Raw genomic sequence first — 22,036 nt, forward strand, 5'->3', positions numbered from 1 at the left:
ACGACTCTGACTGTGAGGACAGCAGTCCGTCTAAACAAGGTCCAGTGTAAGATAAATAAGGATTGTTTTGAACTATGAGCCATGCACTTTGCATGTTTCTTAATATCGATTACATTTCATTTATTTGTTGATGTCTGAAATGTGCAAGATTACAGAGGAAATGAGGAAAGCTCACAATGTAGTATCCTGTAAAAAAACAACAACAACAACCAAAAAAACCCCAAAACTCTTTTAAGCTCCTGAGAAATCATAATCTTCCCACTTTATTTACTCAGATCAAGATCTCTGGGTGTCTTTTGGACGTTCTGAAGGGCAGAAAGAGGAGAAAACATCTCCAGGGCGAGCTGCAGCCCTCCCCCATCTTGTAACCGTTTCTGTGGTAGCGTCCTCCATTGTGGGTCATTATGGAGGACAACACATTGTGAGATATACAATCTAACGCCACTAGATAGCACTGTTAGCTCAAGCTGATTAACATCAACTTGTGCTAACCCCCGTCCCCTTATAGTACACAAAGCAAGAAGGAGGTCTTTAAGCTGAGACACCACGAGCTTTCAGGGTTTAGTACTAGTAGACATAAAATGCTTTTATTATTATGGATACAGAGGCAAAAAGTTTGAGCTGACATTCTATGGCGTTGAGTTATCACTGTTTTTTTCGTTTGTTTGTTTTTTTTAAGCACATTATCAGAGGCAACAGGCAAAGGTTACATGTCATGCAAACTAGATAAATAACTCTTTACGTGTACCTTTGCTATAAAGTTAATCATCCACTGGCAATAATGTAGTGCTCTTAGTTTAAAAAAGGAAAGAGGGAAAAATATACATACAGTATGTAAACAGTCAAAGAAATTGCACTTTCTTGGCTTGTTATTAGAAGCCACACTACTGAAAGAGAGCAGAAATGTAACACTGGAAAAACTAAGTCACTGTCACTGATTGTCTGACCAAAAACAAAAGTAACGCTCAGCTAAAAAAAATCAAATAAAAACAACCAATAAAAGAAAACCCAAACAAACCAAACAGACAAGTTATGTCCTACAAAAAAACAAAACAAAATAAATCATATACAATCATAGTCAACTTTAAGGAAAAATGTCTGATATATTGGTCAGCTGTATAGTTTCTTAAAAACATCTTAGTAAAATGAAAGGTTTATTAACTTTCATGTATAATCCAGACTGTATTGTGTATCATACTAATTTTACACGCTACTGCTGACAGAAAGAAAACAGGTCTCTCGATGTACTGTACATTCACACGTAACTAAACGCTTATGTTACTTCCAATAAGTGGATTAGCCCGATGTTCCTAAGATGAGAACAAACTACTTTGCATCTGTACAGAAAAATGACCTCCGATCCTCAAATATTCACAACTTTTTTTTGTTTTTTTTTTGTTTTGTTTTTCTTAAAAAGGAAGTTCTTATATAGTCCTTATCAGAGGAGATATTGCTTTTAAAGACTGCATGAGTTCGCTTAGGTACGTACACAAGACAACATGGCACTTCTACAGAGCATTTGGGGCAAATCGATTCTCATTCCCTTTCCGCTCTCCTTCCTCCCTCCTGCCGAGGACATTCTGATTGTCAATGCTCTGAAGCAAAGAGTGAAACATTCTCAAAGGCAGTCTGAAGTAAACAAAAACACTTTTTACACGTCCACCTCTCCTCCCTCAGAAGCAATACTGAAAATAGTTAACAATAAACATTCCTATCGTGAATATATTTCGTCCATTCCTTTTAGCGGACACGACTCGAGCTGTCTTTTTTTTTCTCCAAAAAATAACTTCTTTCTTAAAACCTCATTAGAAATTCTCTTGCAGCGATGCCAAAATTCCTATCACTAAGCCCACCCCCCTCCCCTGCCTATTCACTGGTACATAGCAGACACTGTCTTGGTAAAGTGAAGAAAACCCCCTAACACTGTCTCAACAGCTTTTAACTGGCTCACGTCTCCTCTCGTGTCATTTTCCCAAAGGTGCAATGTGACTTTGAAAGCTTAACAACTAAATGAGCGTTCAATTTTGACCTACTTAGGGCCCAGGCTACATTTTGTATTGCTCTGGGCAGCCTGCGAGCTCCTCGTCTCTTGGAAACGTCGGAGCTGAAATGCTGAGTACCATATAAGTCCATATCCAAACTCCCCTGCAATGTCCGTCTTTCCCAAATTTGCTTAAGGTGCTGAAGTAAGAGCAATCAAAGTGTACAGTATGTGTGTGTTTATAGTGTGTCCACTCAGCATACATACAGTCTTTAGTGTGCTTGTTCAATCAGCACTAGTGCAAATTCATTTCAGCTGGTCTGTTTCTTTCTTTCTTTCTTTTTCTTTCTTTCTTTCATACGGGACAGTCTATCTCTGTTTCTCTCATCCCTCACCGCTCGGACAAAAGATGTGTTGCCATGGTTTCATCCTTGATGTGGATGCCCTTCAGAAAACTAGGTTCAACACACTCATCTGTCAGCGTTTGAGATGTCTTTCTTTTGCATTTTCAGCTGGTATAATTCACCAGATCTCGTCTCCTTTTTCTCGCTTCTTCTCTGCGGGACTGCCATTGTTAACAGCAGCGTTGTGACATCAGTTCATCTGTCCAGTGGTGGGTCCTGGTCCCTTTCTCAGAGTGGTCCCACCTACACAAAAGAAAAGATACTGTCAGCTAAATAGTACACATACTTCTGGCTTCTGCTTCAGCGGCAGACGCTTCACTTACCCCCTCTTTTTAGCTTATGAATGCTGCAGGTTCAAAAGTAAATCATTCAGCCGTTTCCTCCTCTGTTCTCTGCTGCAAACTTCTCCTTCCCCTTGTTTTTCTTCCTCTCCCTCCTCCTCATGTCTGCTGTGGGTTTTGGTGGGCTGGAGTGAACAAGTATGCACAGTTAATTTCAAAAGCAGATTTTTTATCCTTGTGGAATTTTTGCATTGTTAAAATATATATATATATATTTAATGTTTGTAGATTTGTTGACTCACACAGGGGCTGGCAGTGAACGAGCTGGAGGTGTCCTGACTTTGGTGGGGGGGGTCACTGCTGATAACCGTCACTTCCACCCCCACTGGATGATCTGAGGGTCAAAGGCCAAAGAGTTTTCTGTATGTTAGTGAAGGCGACGTAGGAGGGAATGAAAACTGCGCTGGTTTCTTTTACAGAAATGTCTGTAATTATGCAAGTGTCCTTATTTCCCCTTGATTTCTATCTGCAATCAGTCATGGAGTCTTTGATGGAAACTGTGTGTGGTTTCACTGTTAATGGGGAAAGTTGATGCCTGCTGGGTTCTTGGACACCAGCGGTGGATGACAGAAATGGGGAAACATTTCTGCAGGCTGAATTCTGTGGTTGGAAAACCACTTAGTTTTTGTTGCTGAGTATGATCTGCAGAGACAAGCCAGTTGTGAGGACGGCGGGCTGTACGGCACACACGTACACATACATGCACACGTGGAGGAAAAGACACAACACAAGACGCCGAAAGAAGTCTGCACGGTAAAAATGAAAATGTATAGAGTTTAAACCACATACACGGGGGCATACACGAACACCTACAGAAACAAAAACTAACACACACACTTGCTTCATGGACCTGACTTGATGTGGCTGTCGTCCCCATTGGCTCCTTCACAGGACAGATGTCGTGAGTCGCCCTCCTCTCCCTCTCCCTCTGCGTCTCGTTCTCTCTCCCTCTCTATTCTCATCCGGATTTGTCTGTCTCTCACCAGCTCCCAGTTCCTCACAAGGAACACATGGTGCTTCACCACAAAGCTCCTGGCCCGGCACAAATGGAGAAAAATTAACTGCTGACATTAGTTCAATAATATCGCAACAAATAGTTTAATGTGAAACGCGAATCGCCGTGTACTTTCCATACCTCTCGTTGCTGGTCAAAGGCTCCATGTCGAGGTGCGGGAACAAGCTGGTAATGTCACTGGAGCTCTCCTCCTTTACAATAAATGCAGAGACGCGCGTAAGCTTCGGGACAGATTATTGCAAAAACATTCATCACTGGAATCAAATAACCACGAGCCACAAAAAACTCACCGCTGTCTGCTGAGATGATGCAGTCCTCTCTTTCAGCCGGCCTGAGTGAATCAGAGAGAAAGAAACACGGTAAGAAAGAAATGATCCGGCAAGTCAGCTAAACCTGACGACATCTAACAACTGCTGTAACACTGTAATAGCGGCAACTCACAGTAACGCCGCTTCCTCTTCAGGGGGACAGCAGGCTGCCGGTGAAGCTGTAACCAAACAACATGAAAGTTAGATCCAAGCACATTTTTTTAAAAGCTCGTGCCCTGCAAACTCTGATCTGGTGTGACTGTACCTGGTTGTGCTGCCAGAGCCACATCACATCATAGGGCAGCTGGAAATGAATTCTTTTTAGCCTCAGGTACTTCCCTGAAGAAGATAAAGTGAGCTTAGCTGCATTACTACAATAACATAGTACACACTAGCAGTGTTTACATTTTCTTATATACTCACCGACATGGATGGGAGCAGGTAAAAGGCTGTACTCGTTCTCCCCTGGCGTGTACTCCATGTTCTCTTTGCAGTTCTTCTGGGTTTGGGAGGGGGGGCTAGGAAAGATGCATAATAAATATTTAAACAAACAAACAAAAAATAAAAAACAGATAACGGAAAAAACCCCCATTATAATAGTTTGTTTATGGATTCAGTCAACTCACTCTGTAGTTTTGTAATCATCAGAATAAAGACCTGCCCTCAGGAATTTCTTCCTGGGAGGACCATCGGCCTTTTCCTCTCTTTGGATGGTTACCGGTTGGGACGGAGCCTGGTCGACGTCTGACTGGCTAAAACATTCAGGGAGGGCGTCGCACTCGGATTTATCCTCAGCGACACTAAAAAGGAAAGCACGAAGAGAGAGATAGAATGATAGAGAGGGAAAAGAAAGAGAGAAAGGCACTGGTTTAGCACACAGTGCTGAAAACGATGGGTTAATAGGACAGTAGTGAGTGGTTGTATTGAATTTTCAAGTCAACCAGCTCAGGTGTTTACCTCTGATGACAGGGCGAGTGACTGTGTTTTCTCTTCCGTCCTCTCTTCCTCTTGGCCTGCAGCTCCGACTCCGTCACCTGCTGCGCCGTGTCGCCTCCTCCCCTGTCTCTCTCTGGCAGTCTTTCTTCTGTTCTCCCTCCCACTTCTCTCTCATCTCTGACGTGGCTGTGTCCTGGCAAGATTTCAGGTGAGGACATGGACGGCGTTGCAGATAAGTGTGCGGGGGAGGACACAGAGGAGGGCAGCGGGTGCTTCCTGGGCCGTCCTGGCCTTCTTTTGTTCTTCAGCGCCGCGCTGTCTGACGTTGGCACACTTTTCTGCTGCCCTCGGCTTCTCGAGTCACCTTGTAAACCTGAAGTCATCGAAATAACAAGAGGGAGGGGGGGGATCGGGGTTGTGTGTGTGTGTGTGGGGGGGGGGGAGTGGGAGGCATGAGGGGAGGGTGGGGTGTAAGTGGCGGAGAGGAAATGAGACAGATGTGGATCTGTGATTGAGCCGGCAGGAGGTGTGAGGTGAGGCCAGTCTAGGCTGAGTCATGCACATAGGCCGCACATTAGGTGAGTCACAACATTTCCTCTGACCATTTCACTTCTGGGAAACACATTAAAAAGTGATTTATGCACGCCACAAAAAACAAGGAAAAGAAAAACAGACATAAACACGGTGCATCATGCATACTTTTTCAGTGAGCATGCACAAATATGCACTAAGCACACTATTTATTTTTACAAATTCGGTTACTGTGAAATACAACCCCAGAAAGCTCAGCAGCTACAGACGGTGAACGGATGTCAAATGTATTCCTCCGCTTGCAAAAACATTTTTCCTTTGCCCCCCGTCTGACCTCTGTGCTATTCCTTTATCCATCTCTCTGAGGTCATTCGTCTTTTTGTTCCATTTTCCACTGCCAGTGACAAGACTGACCACTCTTTCCTTATTGGATTTTTCCAAGTCAAATAGGCCTTGTTGGCCAGCAGTGAGGGATAGGCCAATCTTTAAATAGCCAATCTGGTGGTTAACTAATGACTGTTCTCACTGGGTAGCCCTAGGCTGCAACAGCGTGTGGTTCACTGCCGACCAGGAAGATTTCAAAGATTTTCTGGCAGATTCCCATCAAGACGCTGCTCTCCTGCTATAACACTTTATAAAAATTCCAGCAGATAGTGGTTGCTGAGAGGCTGTGTGTTTGTGTCAGGCACGTCTCTTGCACAGCAGAGAGAGTCTGAAATTAGCTATAAAAAGAATGGAGTCTGATTTCCTCTCAAACACCCTCCAGGCTTTTGATGCGTGGCTTAACAACACCTGAGAAAAAGCAGCGCTGTCCCTATACTGGGGACACTACTGGTAGCACAGTTTCATCTCCACATTGCACAAATATAAAAATCTGTCATACCGTGCAAGTGGAAAGAAGCTCTTGGCATAAATCTTATTCACTCAGCTAGCTGTCATGATTTTCTCGCTGCTGTCATATTTCAGTGGTAGGTACATTTGATGATAGATTCCCTGCTTTATCTAGATTACTGTCAGTATCCTATATATTCATATTCTCCGCCGTTGACACAGTAGCAGAACACAACAGCCTATTCACAAAACTCAAAATGCTCTCAGTGGAGATTTCTGTAGCATTCATCAGCACAGAGTTACGCTGTCATGCGATCACAGCCTCGCCCTGATCGATCGGGTGAAAGCAAAGACTTGTCAGAGATCAAATCATTCATGCACCCTCACCTGCGTCTCTCCTCTCTGTCCACGCCGGTTCGTCTCTCCTCCACGACCTCTCTACACTTCCTTGATTCCTAATGGCCAATCCACTCCTCAGACCCCTCCCTCCTGTTGCCATGGCAGCAGACGTGAACAGGTTGGTGTGTGTCGGCGATGGGGACGTCCTGTACAGGTGCGACTCTTGAACATCCTCGTCACCATCTTCGTCCTCGCCGTCTGACGCGATCAGTCTTCCTGCATGCTGGTCTCCGGTGAAGCCTCTCCAGCTGGGGATTGAGTTTCCGAACGCTGTAGCTCCCAGACTCCCAAATTTCGCCCAGCTCTGACCCAAGCCGCCCCATCCTCCTCCGAATGAAGACAGGTGAGAGGATCCCAGCCCCAGTGACGTGAGCGAAGTGTGTTTGTACCTGTCTGCGGACGATGACGATGAGGCAGCGGCAGCAGCGACAGCGGAAAAGGAATCATTTCCATTCTCACGCAACCAAGTTGATTCTTTACCCAGCATGCTCCCTGTTCCCCTTGCCCCTTTCCTTCCTCCTTCTCCTTGCCCCAAAACGAACCCCAACCTTGACTTTGAGCAGGCCAACCCCTCTCGTTCCACTCCATCTTCCTCCTCGTCCTCGTGTATCTCCTCCTCCTCGTCCACGTCTCGTTCGCAGTGCCTGTGACGATGTTTATGTTTGTGTTTGTGTTCGCTCCTCCCGCAGCCGTAAGAGAAGCCGGATGTGAACCCTGAGCCGAGGTGTGGCCGTCCTCCACTGCCTACCCCGATATCCCCTTCAATTTCCCCTCCTAAAGCTCCCTCCCTCAGCAGCCTACTCCTCCGCCTGTGGAACCTAGGTGGATTAAGGAGAAAGTGGGCGTGGTGGGGCTGATGGGGGGCATACTGGTGGGGAGATGGAAGCGTGTAGGAGGGGAGGTGGTGGTAAAGTGTTGTGGTTGTGGGATAGCTGTTGTAGAAGCCCATATTCTCAATGGTCTCCTGAAACTTTGAAGGGCAGCCGCATTGCCTGCGGTCTGGCTTTCTGTTGCAGTGGCAAGGGTAGAAAGGCTGCGGGGAGAACGTGGGATTAGCAGAGAAAGATGAGGGGTGAGGAGAGTAGAAGCCATTTAGATTGATCCTGAAAATGTTGGAGCGGTGGGAATGAGAGGAGGAATGATGTCGCCTTCCTCCGGCAGCATTTGCACTCCCATCAAAGCCCTGTCCCAGTCCTGTCCTCGCCCAACTACGCCGTCCGATATGTACCTCGCTGAACTGACTGATTAAATCTTCAAGTTCGGCCAGAAACTCTGGGTCCTGCATGTGCAGCTGCTGGTGCTTCTTCTTGTGTTTATTTTTCTGTCTCTTCAGTGCATTGTGCCCAACACAGGAATAATAGTCCGAATGAGTGCACTTGTTGTGTCCTGGACAGGGGCAGGGACACAAGCAGGTACAGGAAGGAGAACAATCGTAATCCCTGCGCCTGTGTCGATGTCGGTCTCTGTGCCGCTCCATGGTATTTGAGTTGGCCATGGGATTGGTGTGTCTGGGGATGTGAGACAGAGGCGAAGAGACTGGAGAGGGACAGTCCATGATGGAAGAAAGGTGCCTTTGACCACCTAGAATCGCTCCTGACCCCTGACCCATCCTCAGCACGCCCCGAGGTCCCCTCATCTCCCCTCGCTCAGATACGCTGTTGTTGTCTGTTCCAATCCCGCTGTCGCTGGGCAGGGTCTCTTCACTATGTGATTCACTCCTCGGGGACGGGGTGGCCTCTTTCAGGTGGCCAGGAGAGCCAGGTGTGTGATGCAGTGGAGGGGTGGGGCAAGAGAGCTTACATGAAGACTGGTGAAAGGGGAAGTGATGCCTTCCCTGACATGGACAGCTCTTCTTCACAAAGGGAGAGAGCGATGAGGAGGAGGGAGGACGGGGGGAGGTACAGGAGGAGGATGGGGAGGGGAGAGAGAAGGGGTGAGGAAAAAGTAGGGAGGACGTTGGTTCTGCGAGGCTGCCCTCACTGTAAGGACTCTGGGCCCCGCTGGAGTGAGTAAGAGATGGGGAGGGAAACGGGTGAGACGGAGGAGGCTGGGGTTGGTTAGTGGAGAAGAGAGAAGTTTCCGAGGGACTGGTAAACAGAGAGGAGTGAGTGGAGTTCTGGGAGTTTGAATTTAGGTTAGCGGTTTGGGATTTAGGCTTGCGTCCTCGCCTCTTGCCCATGTAGATGGTCCCCCTCTTGCTCACATTGATCTGAGGGCCTAGCTTACTCCCAAAGGAAGAGGACAGGGCTGAGAGTGTGTGTACTGTTGTAGCCTCTATCGATTTACACATTCTCTGAGAAGTCTCACCATCTGCTGCCTCTCCTGCCCTTCCTTCCTTTCCTAAATACCCAGACAGCATTACTTTGTGAAATCTCCTCTTCTTTCTTTTCTTCATCTCATTAATCAGCCTCCTGATCTTTAGCTGCCTGTTTCCCTTTTCAGGGGGGTGAAAATCTTTACCACTCACTGTATGATCAGCGTGATTTAGTGCATCTCCACTCGCCTCCTCGGGGAAAGGTCGTTTGGGAGGCCGGCCACGCTTCTTGGGGCTGGATTTAGACTGAGCCGCACACTGCAGTATTGCACTTGGCTCCAGCACAGGGGCTTTCGGAACTCCGTCACAGCCCCGGAGAGGCACCTCAGTTGGGATATCGTTTGGTGTAAGCTGAGGGGGAGGTTCGTCTAAACTAGAGCTGTAGGATTTAGGACGACCCCTTTTTCGGACCGTGTTTATGGGGTTTCTGGAAGAAGGGGGGCTGGATTCTGATGTGGGGTGATTCTGCTTTGGGGTTGGAGGTTTGGTTGCAGAAGACACTGGGGAGGAGCTGCTGGTTAGGGAGCCAGAGGTTGCTGGGTGTGACTCATCACTCTGCTGAATAGTGGCTTTGGCAGGAAGGGACGTCTTGGTGTTCTGGGTGAAACTCAGCAAAGGATTTTGTAGTGAATCAGAAGGGGCTTCCTGATTTTCCACTCTCTGAGCCCGGTGCACCAGCTTGGTCCAGCTGGGCCTTCGGGCTTTACGTTTTTTGAGCGGTCGGCTATCCTGCTCTTGTGGGGAAGAAGGGGGAGAAATGGGAGAATGGGCAGAAGGCGTGGGCACAGGGGGAGGAGCAGAAGAGGAGGGGTGGCTTGGAGGCACTGTTGAATGTCTTGAGACGTCCTGTTCTTTTGATTTACTGGTGTCACCTGTTGTTGTTGCTGCCTCAGCTTGTTTAACTGACTTACAACTGTCATCTGTCTTCTCCTTCTCATCTGGTCTGCTTGTATTCACTAATTTGCAGGTTTTATCTAGCTTGCCGTTGTCAGCTGTTTCCCCACATTTTGCACTGTTATCCTCTATTCTTTGTCTGTCTGGGCTGAGCTTATCCCTCTTTTTCTCAACCTTTCCTCTGTCACTCTTTAGATCATCCTTCCGTATATCATCACTTCTATGTCGTTCATCCTTTTCTTTGCCATGTCTCGATTTCCCATCCTTCCCTTTTTCCTTTTTCTTCTTCTTACCCTCCTCCTTTCTGCCCTCGTTTTTTGCTTTATCAGCCTCCAGCCTATCTCGCTTCGACTTCTTGTCTTTGCGTTTCTCTTTTTTCGCTTTTCTCTCTTTCTCTCTCTTTTTCTCCAGTGGGTGCTCTACAGAGGGATCATGACCTTGGGATTGGACAGAGAGTTCCACAGCGGGGGATGACTGCGGTTTTGGGGTAATTGAGGGAGATTCCGGCCTGCTCTTATTGGAAAGGCTAAGTTCTTTATGGGAACCAGTGGAGACTGGAGGTCTTGTTGAAGAGTCCATGGAAGAAGTAGAGGTGGAAGTGCTGTGTTTTCCAACTTTGACTTTGGATGAAGTAGGAGTGCCAAGAATGTTAGAGGAGCCTTTCCCATTGGACAGGCCCTTCTGTTTGGTTGTCTGTACCAAACCATTATGCTTCTTGGAGGTGTTTTCGTCATTCCTGGTTTCCAGTGGAGACTGCGTCTGGATGCATGGGCTGGAAGGAGTAGTTGAAGCTGCCTGGTCTGTTGTGGGTGAGCAGGGTTTGGGTCCTGCAAGGACGGGCTGGCCATTGACACTCTGAGATTTGTCTTTCTTCACTCTCTCAGATGAATTCACCTCTGTCTTATCGGCCAGCTTGATAGGAACCTGAGAGATGAAAAAAAGAGAAAAAAGAAAGAAAAAAAAAAGCAAATCTCTGTCATAGGCATCTTTTAGTTTGCTGTCAACAACAGTGACGGACAATGAAAAAGAGACAGTAACTGAAATTCTTTTGTTATTGTTCCCCCATTAAAAAGGACAGTGAAGATAAAAACGACTCAATCAAGCAGAGAAACGAGGGCACACTGAGGAGTAGAGAGTGGAAACAGGAATGGGGTTGACAAAGAGAGGAGAAATACAAAGGCAGAGAAACGGAGAGGAAGGGAGTGGGACAGGGACAGAGGGGGAGTGAAAGATAAATGAGAGCAGGTAGAGAAAAGAGGGGATGTAAAAATAGAAGAGAGGGACAGATATAGAGAGCCAAGCAGAGACAGAAAGAGAGGGAGAGAAAGCCTTGCTATTGGTGGCTATAAATTGCCACTAATACAGATGAGAAGGCTTGACATTTCATACTTGTTCTGTAATTTTGGTATGCTGTAGCTTGAGTGGCGTTTGTGCAGCTAAAGCTATAAGCTTTCCCTTGGGTGATTGTCATAAGGACTGATGGGCCAGTGTCTGTAATAACTCCAAGTGGTTGCCGTGCTGTTGTCCTATTTATAGGTCTGTTTTTTAAAATGCACTGCTTGAGTTTCAGGATTGAGACAATGGCTATTAGATAGATATTACAAGTGAGCTCAATGCTGGGTGATTTTGCACCACATCAAAGACTCTATGAGAATGGTGGGTAACTGTAAAAAGCCTAAACAAAGCACAAAGGTGCCATTTTTCAAGCTAACTTCAGCTAATTGCAGATTTATTCAGATTCAGATCAACTTTATTAATCCCCCAAAAAAGGGCAATCTGTTGGCAGATGACATGAGGAACGCTGCACATATGTGAGGCACACTGTCCTTGTCCTTAACTTACCTGTTTGGCAGACTTCGTCCCTTGGCTGGTTACGACAGGGACAGAGGCCGGGCTAGAAGCTGTAGAAAATGTCGGTGACAGCGACAGTGACTGTGATGACGAAGACGACAACTGTATCGATGATGTAACTGGTGGTGAAGCAGCAGATGCAGTTTGTTTGGATGTGGTCTGGACAGCATCCAAGCCTGAGTGTTGCTCTCTGTTTGCTTCGTCTGGGGCAGAGCTGGTTTTACTCTGCTGGCCCGCTCCCCCTCCTTCTCCATCGCCCTTTAGCAAACCCCCCCTGCCTTGTCTCTGATAGGTCCTGATGGTGGGCTTGCAGACGTAGCTCTCCAAGATCTTGGGCGGTTTCTTGGTGCGCTTGGTTTGGAGACCAATTCGGACTCTTACATTCCCCTCGGGGCAGCTGGCCTCTCTGCCAGAGAGCTGAAGCTGTTGCTGCCCCACGCTGCCACAGCGCCCCTCGATGAGCAGCTCCAGCACTGCCCCCTTGTCTCCTTCTCTCTTTCTTCCTCCTCCCTTTTTCTCCTCCTCCTTTTTTCCCACTGCCTCGCCATTCTCTACCTCCCCTCTCCTCTTTTTCTCTGCCACTTGGTCCTGCTCAGAGTCTTCAGGTGCAGAGGCGGGGTCCAGAGTGGAGGCTGTGGTCGGAGGGGTTCCCCCCTTCACTCTCTGGTCCATCAGAGAAGTCGGGGGGAGAAGTAGGATGCTGTGAGGTTACCAGAATAACACTTTTAAACGACTCCAGTGGGGTTGGTGGGGTCAAGGGTGAAGAGCAGAATGCAGGTGTCGATCACAAGGGTCACAAAAAAAAAAGATCCAGTAAGAGTCCAAGTGCAGCTCTGTACCTTCATCCGGCAAGGGAAGGTCTCTCTGATGTCCTTTACAGTTACACTGAGACAGAGTAAAAGGCAGAAGGAAAGTGGAAGAAAAGACAGAAAGATAGAGAGGCCAGTGATTAGTCATTTCAGTGAGCTAAGATGTTGAACAGCAGCAGTACAGGAATTGAGGGGAAAGTCCCCTTCCTGCAGGCAGCTGTAGCGAGGTGCTAAAGTCTGTGTCCACAAAGATGATCTCATCATCCAGAAAACCCAGGAGGCCAATCAACGTTGCTGATTCCCAGAATGTCGGCACTAACTGGAAGACTGACTTACATTCCCCCCAAAAAAACAGCCTGGGCTAGTTCGCTCCGACAATCCGCAAATATCGATGGAGCTAAAAGACAGCGAACACACCCCAAACCTCTACACTTTTCACTTATGTCGTAATCCTTCCCGTGTCTCTCCGCAAATCAATCTATCAATCAATCAGCTTCTGGCTAATTCAAACACTTGATCCAGTCTCCTCCCCTCCTCTCTCCACTGTCTTTGCGCCTTCTGTTCTCAGCTACTCCCACAAGCACTTCTCCTCCCACCCTTCCCGCTGCTGTACTTTCTTTTCTCTCCGAAACTCCCCTTTTCATGTTTGGCAGTAAGCTTTTGCATGCATTCTCTATTAGTCCCTCCACTCTTTCTCTCTCTCTCCCTCTCTCTCTCTCACTCTGTGTGTGTGTGTGTGTAGACCACACAGTAAAATGGTCAACTCATACACTGTATCCATGTTAATCAGAACCATATTTCCTCTTCCTTGTCGTTCTTTTCCTTCTCTCCAACTTAAATCTCTCCATTCACAGTCCGACTGTTCCCCTCCTCCCCTTTCAGTAGTGGTAACACAAATCCGTAGGAAAGGGTAAAACTTATTTTTGGAAAGGAGCGCAAATTCCTCCTCCTCCCATTGCTTCCTCTAAGTCAAGTAAGCTTTTCATTGACCCCCATTGTAAATGGACTTTTAATGTGACATTATAGTGAAGTAACACACCCTAAAATAACATTCTCCTCACCAGGAAAAAACTTTCACTCTCATTCGTGGTGTTTCCAGAACGCTTTTCAACGTGTCGAAGGGAAGCAGCATCTTTCTGTCATGCTTCCTTCATTATTCGCTCTCCCTCATTAAGGGAGACACTCATCCATTTTCTAATAAAACACACCCGGGCAAGCATTCTTGCAGCTCTCTCCTGAGAGCCTCTTATGAAATAGCTCATCTGTCTCTCAGCGCTCTGAACTGCCCCCTTAGACTTACGAGAGCATCTCAGATAATGTTTTCATTTAAGAGCTCAGTGGGCTATCTCTCGTGCCTCTTGGTCCCTCCACACCCAAACCTTCCCTTGAATCATAGAAGCTCAAATCAACATCTGTTCCAGTAACCGCTGTTATGTAACAGTTTTGGAAAGCATTTCCAAGACCAGTCCTCCTTACAATGAAAGAAAATGAGCGTAGAGGTGGACAGTGGTCCTCTTGAACTTAACTGTGGCAACTTTTATTATCAAGTCCACTCCAGAAGCCTGTACGGAGGGGCCGTGAGCACAAGCAGTATGAGTTACAAACCTGTTTGTGAAAACTCGCCATAAGAGGAGAGCCAGAGTGGCAGGTTTTCAGACTTAAAAGGGCAAGCCCATTCAGCATCAGTCAAAGTGCATACTAATGGCTTTTTATAGTCTCCAGAACTATACCTCTCACACATAACTCAAAATTATTCTAACATTAGACCAGAAGCTATTTCCAGTGACAGGATGATGGGTTGACTTGACACTGTAGTCAGTGCGGTGGCTCGGGAGCGCCGAAGCAACGATTAAATCATGATAATGGCCCACCATATTTCCAGCCATCATCACCATCCCATGACAGCGTTATCATCGATAACTACAACACTATTATCATCTGCCTGACAACAGCATGAGCCCAGCTGGAAATTGGGCCCCTGTGATGGCATCTGAAATCACTGAACCACGAAGCCTCGCGGTAAGCGTACGGGGAAGTTTCTCACGTGAGTCCCCCTCCTCAGACGCGCACACGCACACACACTTTCCCTCTAGTTAGTGCGTTGGCCGTACATTGTGTACCCGGGTCGCAGCTGCGTAGGCTCACTGATGTTGCTACTGTAGATACAGTATGGGCAGTGGGGGTGTTACCGCACTGGAGCAACCTATCACTGGTTTACCGAGGACGTCAACAGGAGCTTCCTTCTCCATAATGACTTTGCGCACCTCGGAAAATCACTACCCGCCTGATGCTGTCGCACTTACAAATGATACACACATACACGTGTTGTTGTTGTCGTCACTCCTGTCTCCTATTTTGAGACATATCGCACATCTACGCGCCCTAAAACATGACCCAGCTGCACGTTTCAAACTCAACATGGAAGTGGGAGGCTACGTAGCACGAAAAAATGTGCTTGCTGGTAGTGTTTGTGCTGGTGCGGATTAGTACCGAGCCACCTTTTTTCCTCAGCCCCCCCTCCCCGCCTCTCTCTCTCGCTCTCTCTCTCTTCTATCTGTCCTCTGCCAGTCCTTCTGCTGGTGTCAGCAACATTGAAATAAGAAATATCACCGTGCGGGGAGAACAGAGGGGAGGGAAACACACTCGGCAACAAGGGATAAAATTAGCGCAAAGCGGATGCACGAAATTCTTAACCTGCTGCGCTTTGAGCCCGCTGATGATGACAGGCCTGCACACATTAATACGGACTGCCATGACAAGCAGTAATAAGGCTACGTAGGCTACTTACCCCGAGAGCGCGTCCCAGAGCCAACTGCGTTTAGGCAGGAGGTTAAGGTGTTGCTGTCCTGCTCTCCCCCTTCGCACCAGCGGCGATCCACGGCTTTTTGGTGCATTAGATGTTGCTTTGATTACATAACTAAGGCCAGCGGAGGTTAAAACACCCCCTAAAACCGAGTTTCAGTCCCATCAGAGCGCAGAGCCTACTGTGCAACAACATTGGCGCGGGTGTTTTCATAATCATACAGTCGACGGATCTCCGTCGGCGCGTCTCCGCAGCTAGGTGGCGGACTGGTTACGCTGGATCTTATTTTTTTTTATTTTTTTGCCTACTTCTCTCTCTACCCCCTCTCTCTCTTTCTCGCTCTCTCTCTCTCTCTCGGGGGGGAAAGTTACACCGCTCCCGCCAGTTATAATGGCTCAGATTGTGCTCTCGTATGCGCACAGCCTGCTAACGTGTCGTGGCGACGGGCTGAAGGCTGCAGCTGCGTGTGTGTGCGTGCTTGTGTGTGTGTATGTGTGTGTGTGTGTGTGTGTGTGTGTGTGTGTGTGTGTGTGTGTGTGTGTGTGTGTGTGTGTGTGCTCGGGGTACAGGGCTGGCAGCGCAGAGGGGTTGTTGGATGTGCGGGAATGTAACTGCGTGGCCATTTTCATGTGGCCAGAGGAGGAGATAAAACGGTGGATACAGCACAGGATCTCATTGCGGTTCATAACAGGCGATCGGGGAGGGCTATTTAGGCGCTTAATAAAATGGCGACGACTTGGCGAAAGTAGGCTGCTGGTAGGTAGGATTTGGGGGAGCAGCCGGAAAGTTGCGTCGCGTCATGCAATACACGATTCGGCTTTACGCGAGTGGGAGAGGCACGCGGGGATGGTAAAAGTTGATACCTGAGAGCTGTTTACCGCGCGTTTGGTAACATTTCCACCAAATAATAAAAAGCACGCAATTTGAACATGAAACATTTGCAGAAGTGTGTGTTAATATGAGAACACAGTCATAATTAGTAGTGCTAAAAACAGCAGTCACAGATATATAATTACAGTATCGTAATGATTTATTTGGCAGTAGAAGCGGTATATTCTCCAAAGAGTTTAGTCCACTGTTAGGTCCTGATACGCATATAAGATTTGGGGGGGCCCGTGCCTCCTATTCGCTACACACTGTTTACACCGTGACCTCTAAATAACCATTAAACACACTGCAGACTGCACCTGACCGCGCGCGTCTGCATGATCCTGAATTTGTTAGTAGCACTAAAAGTCCTGAAAACACGCACCATGTAAGGACTATGTGACAAAAAGCAGATAGATTTTTGCCCCCGTAAGTTTTAAGTCAATTCCATAAGTCCAATTAACAAGCACGCGCTTGCAAATTTCTACCAAAAAGTCCTTCAGGCTCTCTGGGCCTCCTGGGAAAAAGTTGCTGTCTGGCCCTTGTGACACAACCGAGTTTTGCTTTTTGTTTGCTTTGTTTTTTTTTGTTTTTTAAATTCTCTGTCAAACATTATTTCGAATAAAAAGGGTCCAGATTTATTCGACTGATACTGAAGCCAGGATCTCTGTATGTCAGTTTGATCCAACACAACCTTATTTTAAATGTTAACGAGAGCGCTCGTCTATTTTAGGATCAGTGTACTCGTGATAACGTGAACAACTGGGAAAATAAAGTCGAACTAAAGTCGATCAAGTGATTAAAGTTTAACAATTGAAATGCTCATTAAATACCTGCACTGGTGCGAATGACTAGAAAAAAAAACGAGAGCAAAAGAAAATCAATGCGGAACTGAATTTATGCTCAAAAAGTCGCATAAAAACTTTGATCACATTGAGATACACAAATATCACAGTCCTAGAGATGCTTAGAGACACAAACATCCATGTCTATAAGATGCCTATAGCATGTATGCATAGTGAGAGCGTAAGCTTTCAAGATTATTCACAACAAGCACTAAAGATAAGAGAGATATGCTTTGCACACTTAATTTAATCAGCAATAAGGTTTTGTTGCTGTTGTTGCGATAAAAAAGTGAATACTTGATCCGTTTCAAACACCTGCATAAGTTCTAAATGTTCAGAACCTTTCATTGTCAAACTCATTATAAATTAGGTGATAATGCAGGGCATTCTTAGTTAATTACTAAAGAAATGAGCATTGCCATACAGAAAATTTGGCCTTTCATGGGAGCAATTTTCCTGTGATTGTGGGTAGATGTTATGTTTGAAAAGATGATTATTCATTTGCCACGCGAATTTGCACACAGTAGACCATAGAGCAAAAAATGAGCATACTAATTGCAATTCCAATTAATAAAACTAAGAAAAATACAAATCAATATTTTTTATGTTATACAAATACCAAACAGACACAAAATACAAGGGCAAATTAGTGAAACTGTGTCCAGGGGAGGATTCTGATACTCTGACCTAAAGGATAAAACATACAGAAGAAATAAAGTCAGATATATATATACTGAAGAGTGAAGACAGAGTGTTGAGAAGATGGAAGAAGAACTTTGAGAAGCTTGTGAATAACGGAAATGAGAGAGAGAGGAGGACAGATGGAGGAAAGTTAGTGGATCAGGAATTTCAGAAGATTAGATTTCAGAAGAGCTGCTATAAAGTGGATGAAGAGTAGAAAGGTGGTTGGTCCAGATGACAAGCCTGTAAAAGTATGGGATGTCTAGGAAAGATGAGAGTGGACTTTTTTTTTTTTTTTTTTTTTACCAGATTCTTTAACACAATCTTGGAGAGTGAGAGGATGACTGAGAAATGGAGAAGAAGTGCATTGGTACTGATTTTCAAGAACAAAGGTGATGTGCAGAACTGTAGTAACCACAGAGGGTTAAAGCTGATGAAATGCACCATAAAGTTATGGGAAAGAGTTGCTGAAGCTAGGTTAAGAGGAGAGGTGGGGACATGATGTTTGCTTTGAGGGTGTTGATGAAGAAGTATAGAGAAGGTCAGAAGGAGTTTTACTGTGTCTTTGTAGATCTAGAGAAAGCATACGATAGGTTGTCAAGAGAGGAGAAGGAGGCATATCCTCACGCAGGACAAGCACGAGGACAGCAAGACAATGATGAGGTGTGGAGTAGGTGACATATGGGTTCGGGGTGTCAGAGGAATAACATCTGAAATCATCTCTGAGGCCCTTTCTTGTTTGTAGTTTGGATGGACAGGCTGAAAAATAAGGTAAGACAGAAGTCTCTGTGGACTGATGTTTGCAGACAACACTGTGGTTTATAGAGCATGGAGCAGGGGAAAGAGAGTCTAGAGTGGTGCAAGTGTGCTCTGGAGAAAAGAGGAATGAAAGCCAGTAGAAACAAGACAAAATAGATGTGTGTGGATGAGAGGGCAATAGAAGGAAAGATGAAGCTGCAAGGAGCAGAGGTAGTCAAGGTGGTGACTTGGTGAATTGAAATACATGGGATCAATGATTCAAAGCCACAGACAGTGCGCAAGAGAGGTGAAGAATAGCATGCAGAGAGGATGGAGTGAGTGGAGATGAGTCTCTGGTGTGATTTGTGACAGAAGGACAGCAGCAAGAGTGAAAGGGAAGGTTTAGAAGATAGTAGTGAAACTGGCAACAGTCAGACTGATGGCAAAGCAAACATAAAGACAAACTAAAACATACAAAATCTCATTTACTTAGTGCAATATATATTCCTATGCAATACACATTTCAATGTGGAGTAAATATCTAAATGACTGTGCAATATTTTTCTCATACTACAGTGGAATTTGGGAACTACCGTCTCATAGCTGAAACTAATTTACATATTATTTCTTTTCTATATCTTTTTTTAAACAAACACAACAACAACAAACAAAAAACCTTAGTGTGCACTGTTTTATACACTGTACAGATATATATCTTTATAGTGTATTTATTTGACTTTGACTCTAATCTCTAAGAGTTACCTAGACCTTAGTGTATGTCTCCAAATGGCAAAATACACATTTTTATCTTTATCTCCTATGATGTATGGTAGCAGTGACAAAAAGACAGCTGGAGGTGGGAGAGTTGAAGATGCTCAGATTTTCACTGAAGAATGAACAAGATCAGAAATGAGTACATTAACAGGAAAGCTCAGGTTGAGCAGGTGGAGACAAAGTTAGAGAGACAAGGCTGAGATGGTTTGAACATGTGCAGAGGAGGGATAGGGGATATACTGGACAAAGGATGCAGAGTATGGAGCTGCCAGGCAGGAGGAAAAGAGGGAGACCTCAAGATTGGTGGATGTAGTGAAGGAGTACATGCAGAGGGTTGATGTGACAGAGGGGGATGCTAAGGATAGGTTGAGATGGAGACAGATGATCTGCAGAGGTGATCCCTAAAGAAGAACACGAAGTATATTGCATGAGCAAAGACATTTAGCTGATTAATTTCTCATCATGAATATTCATCACGAGCCTTGTAACTTTTTGTTTAATCTCCAGGTAACTAATCTGATGGTTAACTGAGATTACTGTACTGTTGCTGTTAATCTTACATAAATCCGGAGAACAGGGATATATCTAATGCTTTAAAGATCACTGTCTTTACCCTTTATAATCTATTAAACAGTCATAATAACTGTACCTTAATTATCAGAGGCCAAACGCCAAAGTCTGATAAACTCCATTTTCCTCATTTGTTGTCGCCTCGCCTCGTGCGGTCTGATTGGCTAAACCACCAGGTCACGTCACTTCCTTTGTGTGCAGCATGATGGCGGTGTCCATGACGGGTCTGGCACATTGACATCGGCTCGGTTTGTGCAGTATTTACTCTCCGTGACCGGAGTCTGGAGAGCCTTTTCAGCAGATGACGGTTGTCGAAATCTTCCTCACTGAACATTTAATGAAGTGAGTCGCAGGTGAGCAGCTTTCAGCGTCCGCACGGCTCTGGGTTCGATCCCGTTACTTATTACATACATGTCTGCAGGACGACACAGCTAGCTGTTAGCTAACTGTTTATACAAGGTTACAGGACACTGGTGTGTGTGTTTATATATCCTGGCGTTTTAAATTGTTTCTCTCTGTCCACCCTGTTTCAGGTCATGGCTCTTCACAGATTGTCCTTAAGGCTACGGCCAACGGTGAGGATAGGCTTTAGAAGCTGCTTCTTCGTAACCTGGACAGTACTTAAATATTTCACGCTATTGTCAAAAGTGTCAGGTCAAAAATGTTTTCACTGACAGCTGTTGTGGCAAAATTTTGCAGGTAACCCACGTAAGGTCCCTTCACAGCGGTGGACGCAGGCAGCAGCAGGAGGCTGTGGCTGTAGACTCGGAACCTGAACCTTTCTCAGTCTTCAGGACACAGGAGAGCGACCCGGTAAGCAAGACATGAGGCAAAGCTGGCTCTGAGGACACCCAGACAGCTTATGCTCTGAGGCTGAACTGAGCTGGAGTGAAGCAGAAAATGTTAAAGCAAGATTTCTTTTATTCCAGAACACAGTTTTTAACCAGTGGCTTATGTTGTTATATATTATAAGAACCAGCCAGAAAAGGCCGCTGTCATCACAGTCAATTGTATCTGGATTCATACTTGGGATACGTGTTGTTGGGATAAGTGTTGAATCATTAGTCTATTAAACATTTACCTTTTTCCCAGCCCAACATTAACTTAACAAAGAAAAGCAAAACACAAAACAGATGAACAAACCACCACTGCTATTCAACACACTGAAGGGAAAATTATTCAAACACAAATCTTTATTTTTTTTTTTATTTTTTAAGAATAAAACTCAGCCATAGCAAACAAAAGGTCAAAACTTACCAAAATGAAAGAAAACAAAAAGAAAACACATTATCTTCTATTTCAGGTCAAAAGCCACACGTTAGACTTTAGATTTATTAGTGTTTGTTCCTTTTTAATTTTTTTTTACTATAAGTTGTTATTTTTCTGAATAGAGGAAATGGTGTTTGATCTAGCTGAATTTCTTTGAAGTAGTCCTCTCACACGTCAGTCTAACCTCCTCCCAAAATAGAGTGAAACTCTTTCCTCTCGCTCATGCAGACATGACTCACTTTTACGTTCAGGTTATGTTGCATAAATGTAATGCCTTGAAAAGCGATGCACTCACAGACTTATTGTCAGTTTTAATTTTACGGTGTTTCATTCTCTCTTCTGCTGTCCTGAAGATTTTTGTTTGTGCTGCATGAACTACATGAGAACTCGTTAATGACCATTACAGCCAGGTTGAGATTTATACGGTGACAATGGTTACAGGATGGTGGATAAAATGTTGTTATATAGATGACGAGTATATATTTCTGTTTAGGGCAATCTGAGGGGTGCTGAGCAACTGACAAAGATCCAATTTAAAAACATTTTGTTGCAGCTTTTATAGAAATGCGACTGCATTGCTTATTCTTAAAGCGAACATTGGAATTTGTTGTTACTTTAATTGAAACGACTGAAAAAAGCTTATGATTTTGGCCTGTGTTTCCTTCCAGGCATGTCATTCAGAGAAACACATCGGACAGTACTACACTCTGCCCTCTGCACATATCCGCACGCTGTTCCCTTCAGGTCTCCCTTGGCGCTATCAGCAACAGGTAAGTTCATCTTTGGATGTGAGATCTGCATAGAAAAGTTACAAATGTGACCTTGTTTGTAGATTACAGTGTAGTTTTTCTTAAAATTTTTAAGCAGCACTGATA

At 45.4% G+C, this 22,036-nt stretch overlaps 2 protein-coding genes across 8 annotated transcripts in view; one reads left to right on the top strand and one right to left on the bottom strand.

Moving 5' to 3' along the window:
- Positions 1-133: 133 nt before the first annotated feature.
- On the bottom strand, positions 134-15,865 carry LOC134637891 (histone-lysine N-methyltransferase ASH1L). 6 transcript variants are annotated; one of them, XM_063488440.1, is made up of 14 exons: positions 15,403-15,865; positions 11,797-12,690; positions 6,735-10,878; positions 5,007-5,358; positions 4,676-4,849; positions 4,473-4,567; positions 4,315-4,388; positions 4,183-4,228; positions 4,032-4,072; positions 3,862-3,932; positions 3,577-3,758; positions 2,969-3,060; positions 2,709-2,851; positions 134-2,628 (listed from the first exon to the last, which is right to left on the bottom strand). In XM_063488440.1, exons 2-13 carry the CDS (start codon positions 12,475-12,477, stop codon positions 2,723-2,725), a joined length of 6,081 nt encoding a protein of 2,026 aa, XP_063344510.1. In that variant the 5' UTR covers positions 12,478-12,690; positions 15,403-15,865; the 3' UTR covers positions 134-2,628; positions 2,709-2,722. The 6 variants fall into 6 exon arrangements, 4 of the variants coding, with proteins under 4 accessions (XP_063344510.1, XP_063344513.1, XP_063344511.1 ...); XR_010095197.1 differs by lacking the exon at positions 134-2,628 and having other exon boundaries at positions 2,740-2,851; positions 3,582-3,758; XR_010095198.1 differs by lacking the exon at positions 134-2,628 and having other exon boundaries at positions 2,834-2,851; positions 3,564-3,758.
- Positions 15,866-20,093: 4,228 nt separating this feature from the next.
- dap3 (death associated protein 3) overlaps positions 20,094-22,036 on the top strand; it is a 7,909-nt gene continuing 5,966 nt past the window's right edge. Inside the window, exons 1-4 of one of the 2 annotated variants that reach the window (XM_063486238.1) lie at positions 20,094-20,245; positions 20,426-20,467; positions 20,592-20,705; positions 21,830-21,931. In XM_063486238.1, the coding sequence (XP_063342308.1) occupies positions 20,429-20,467; positions 20,592-20,705; positions 21,830-21,931 (255 nt within the window). In that variant the 5' untranslated portion in view covers positions 20,094-20,245; positions 20,426-20,428. The remainder of the gene's footprint in view (positions 20,246-20,425; positions 20,468-20,591; positions 20,706-21,829; positions 21,932-22,036) is intronic. The other variant, XM_063486240.1, reaches the window with a different exon arrangement.

Source organism: Pelmatolapia mariae, linkage group LG10_11 (genome assembly GCF_036321145.2).
Source record: "Pelmatolapia mariae isolate MD_Pm_ZW linkage group LG10_11, Pm_UMD_F_2, whole genome shotgun sequence".
NCBI lineage: Eukaryota > Metazoa > Chordata > Actinopteri > Cichliformes > Cichlidae > Pelmatolapia > Pelmatolapia mariae.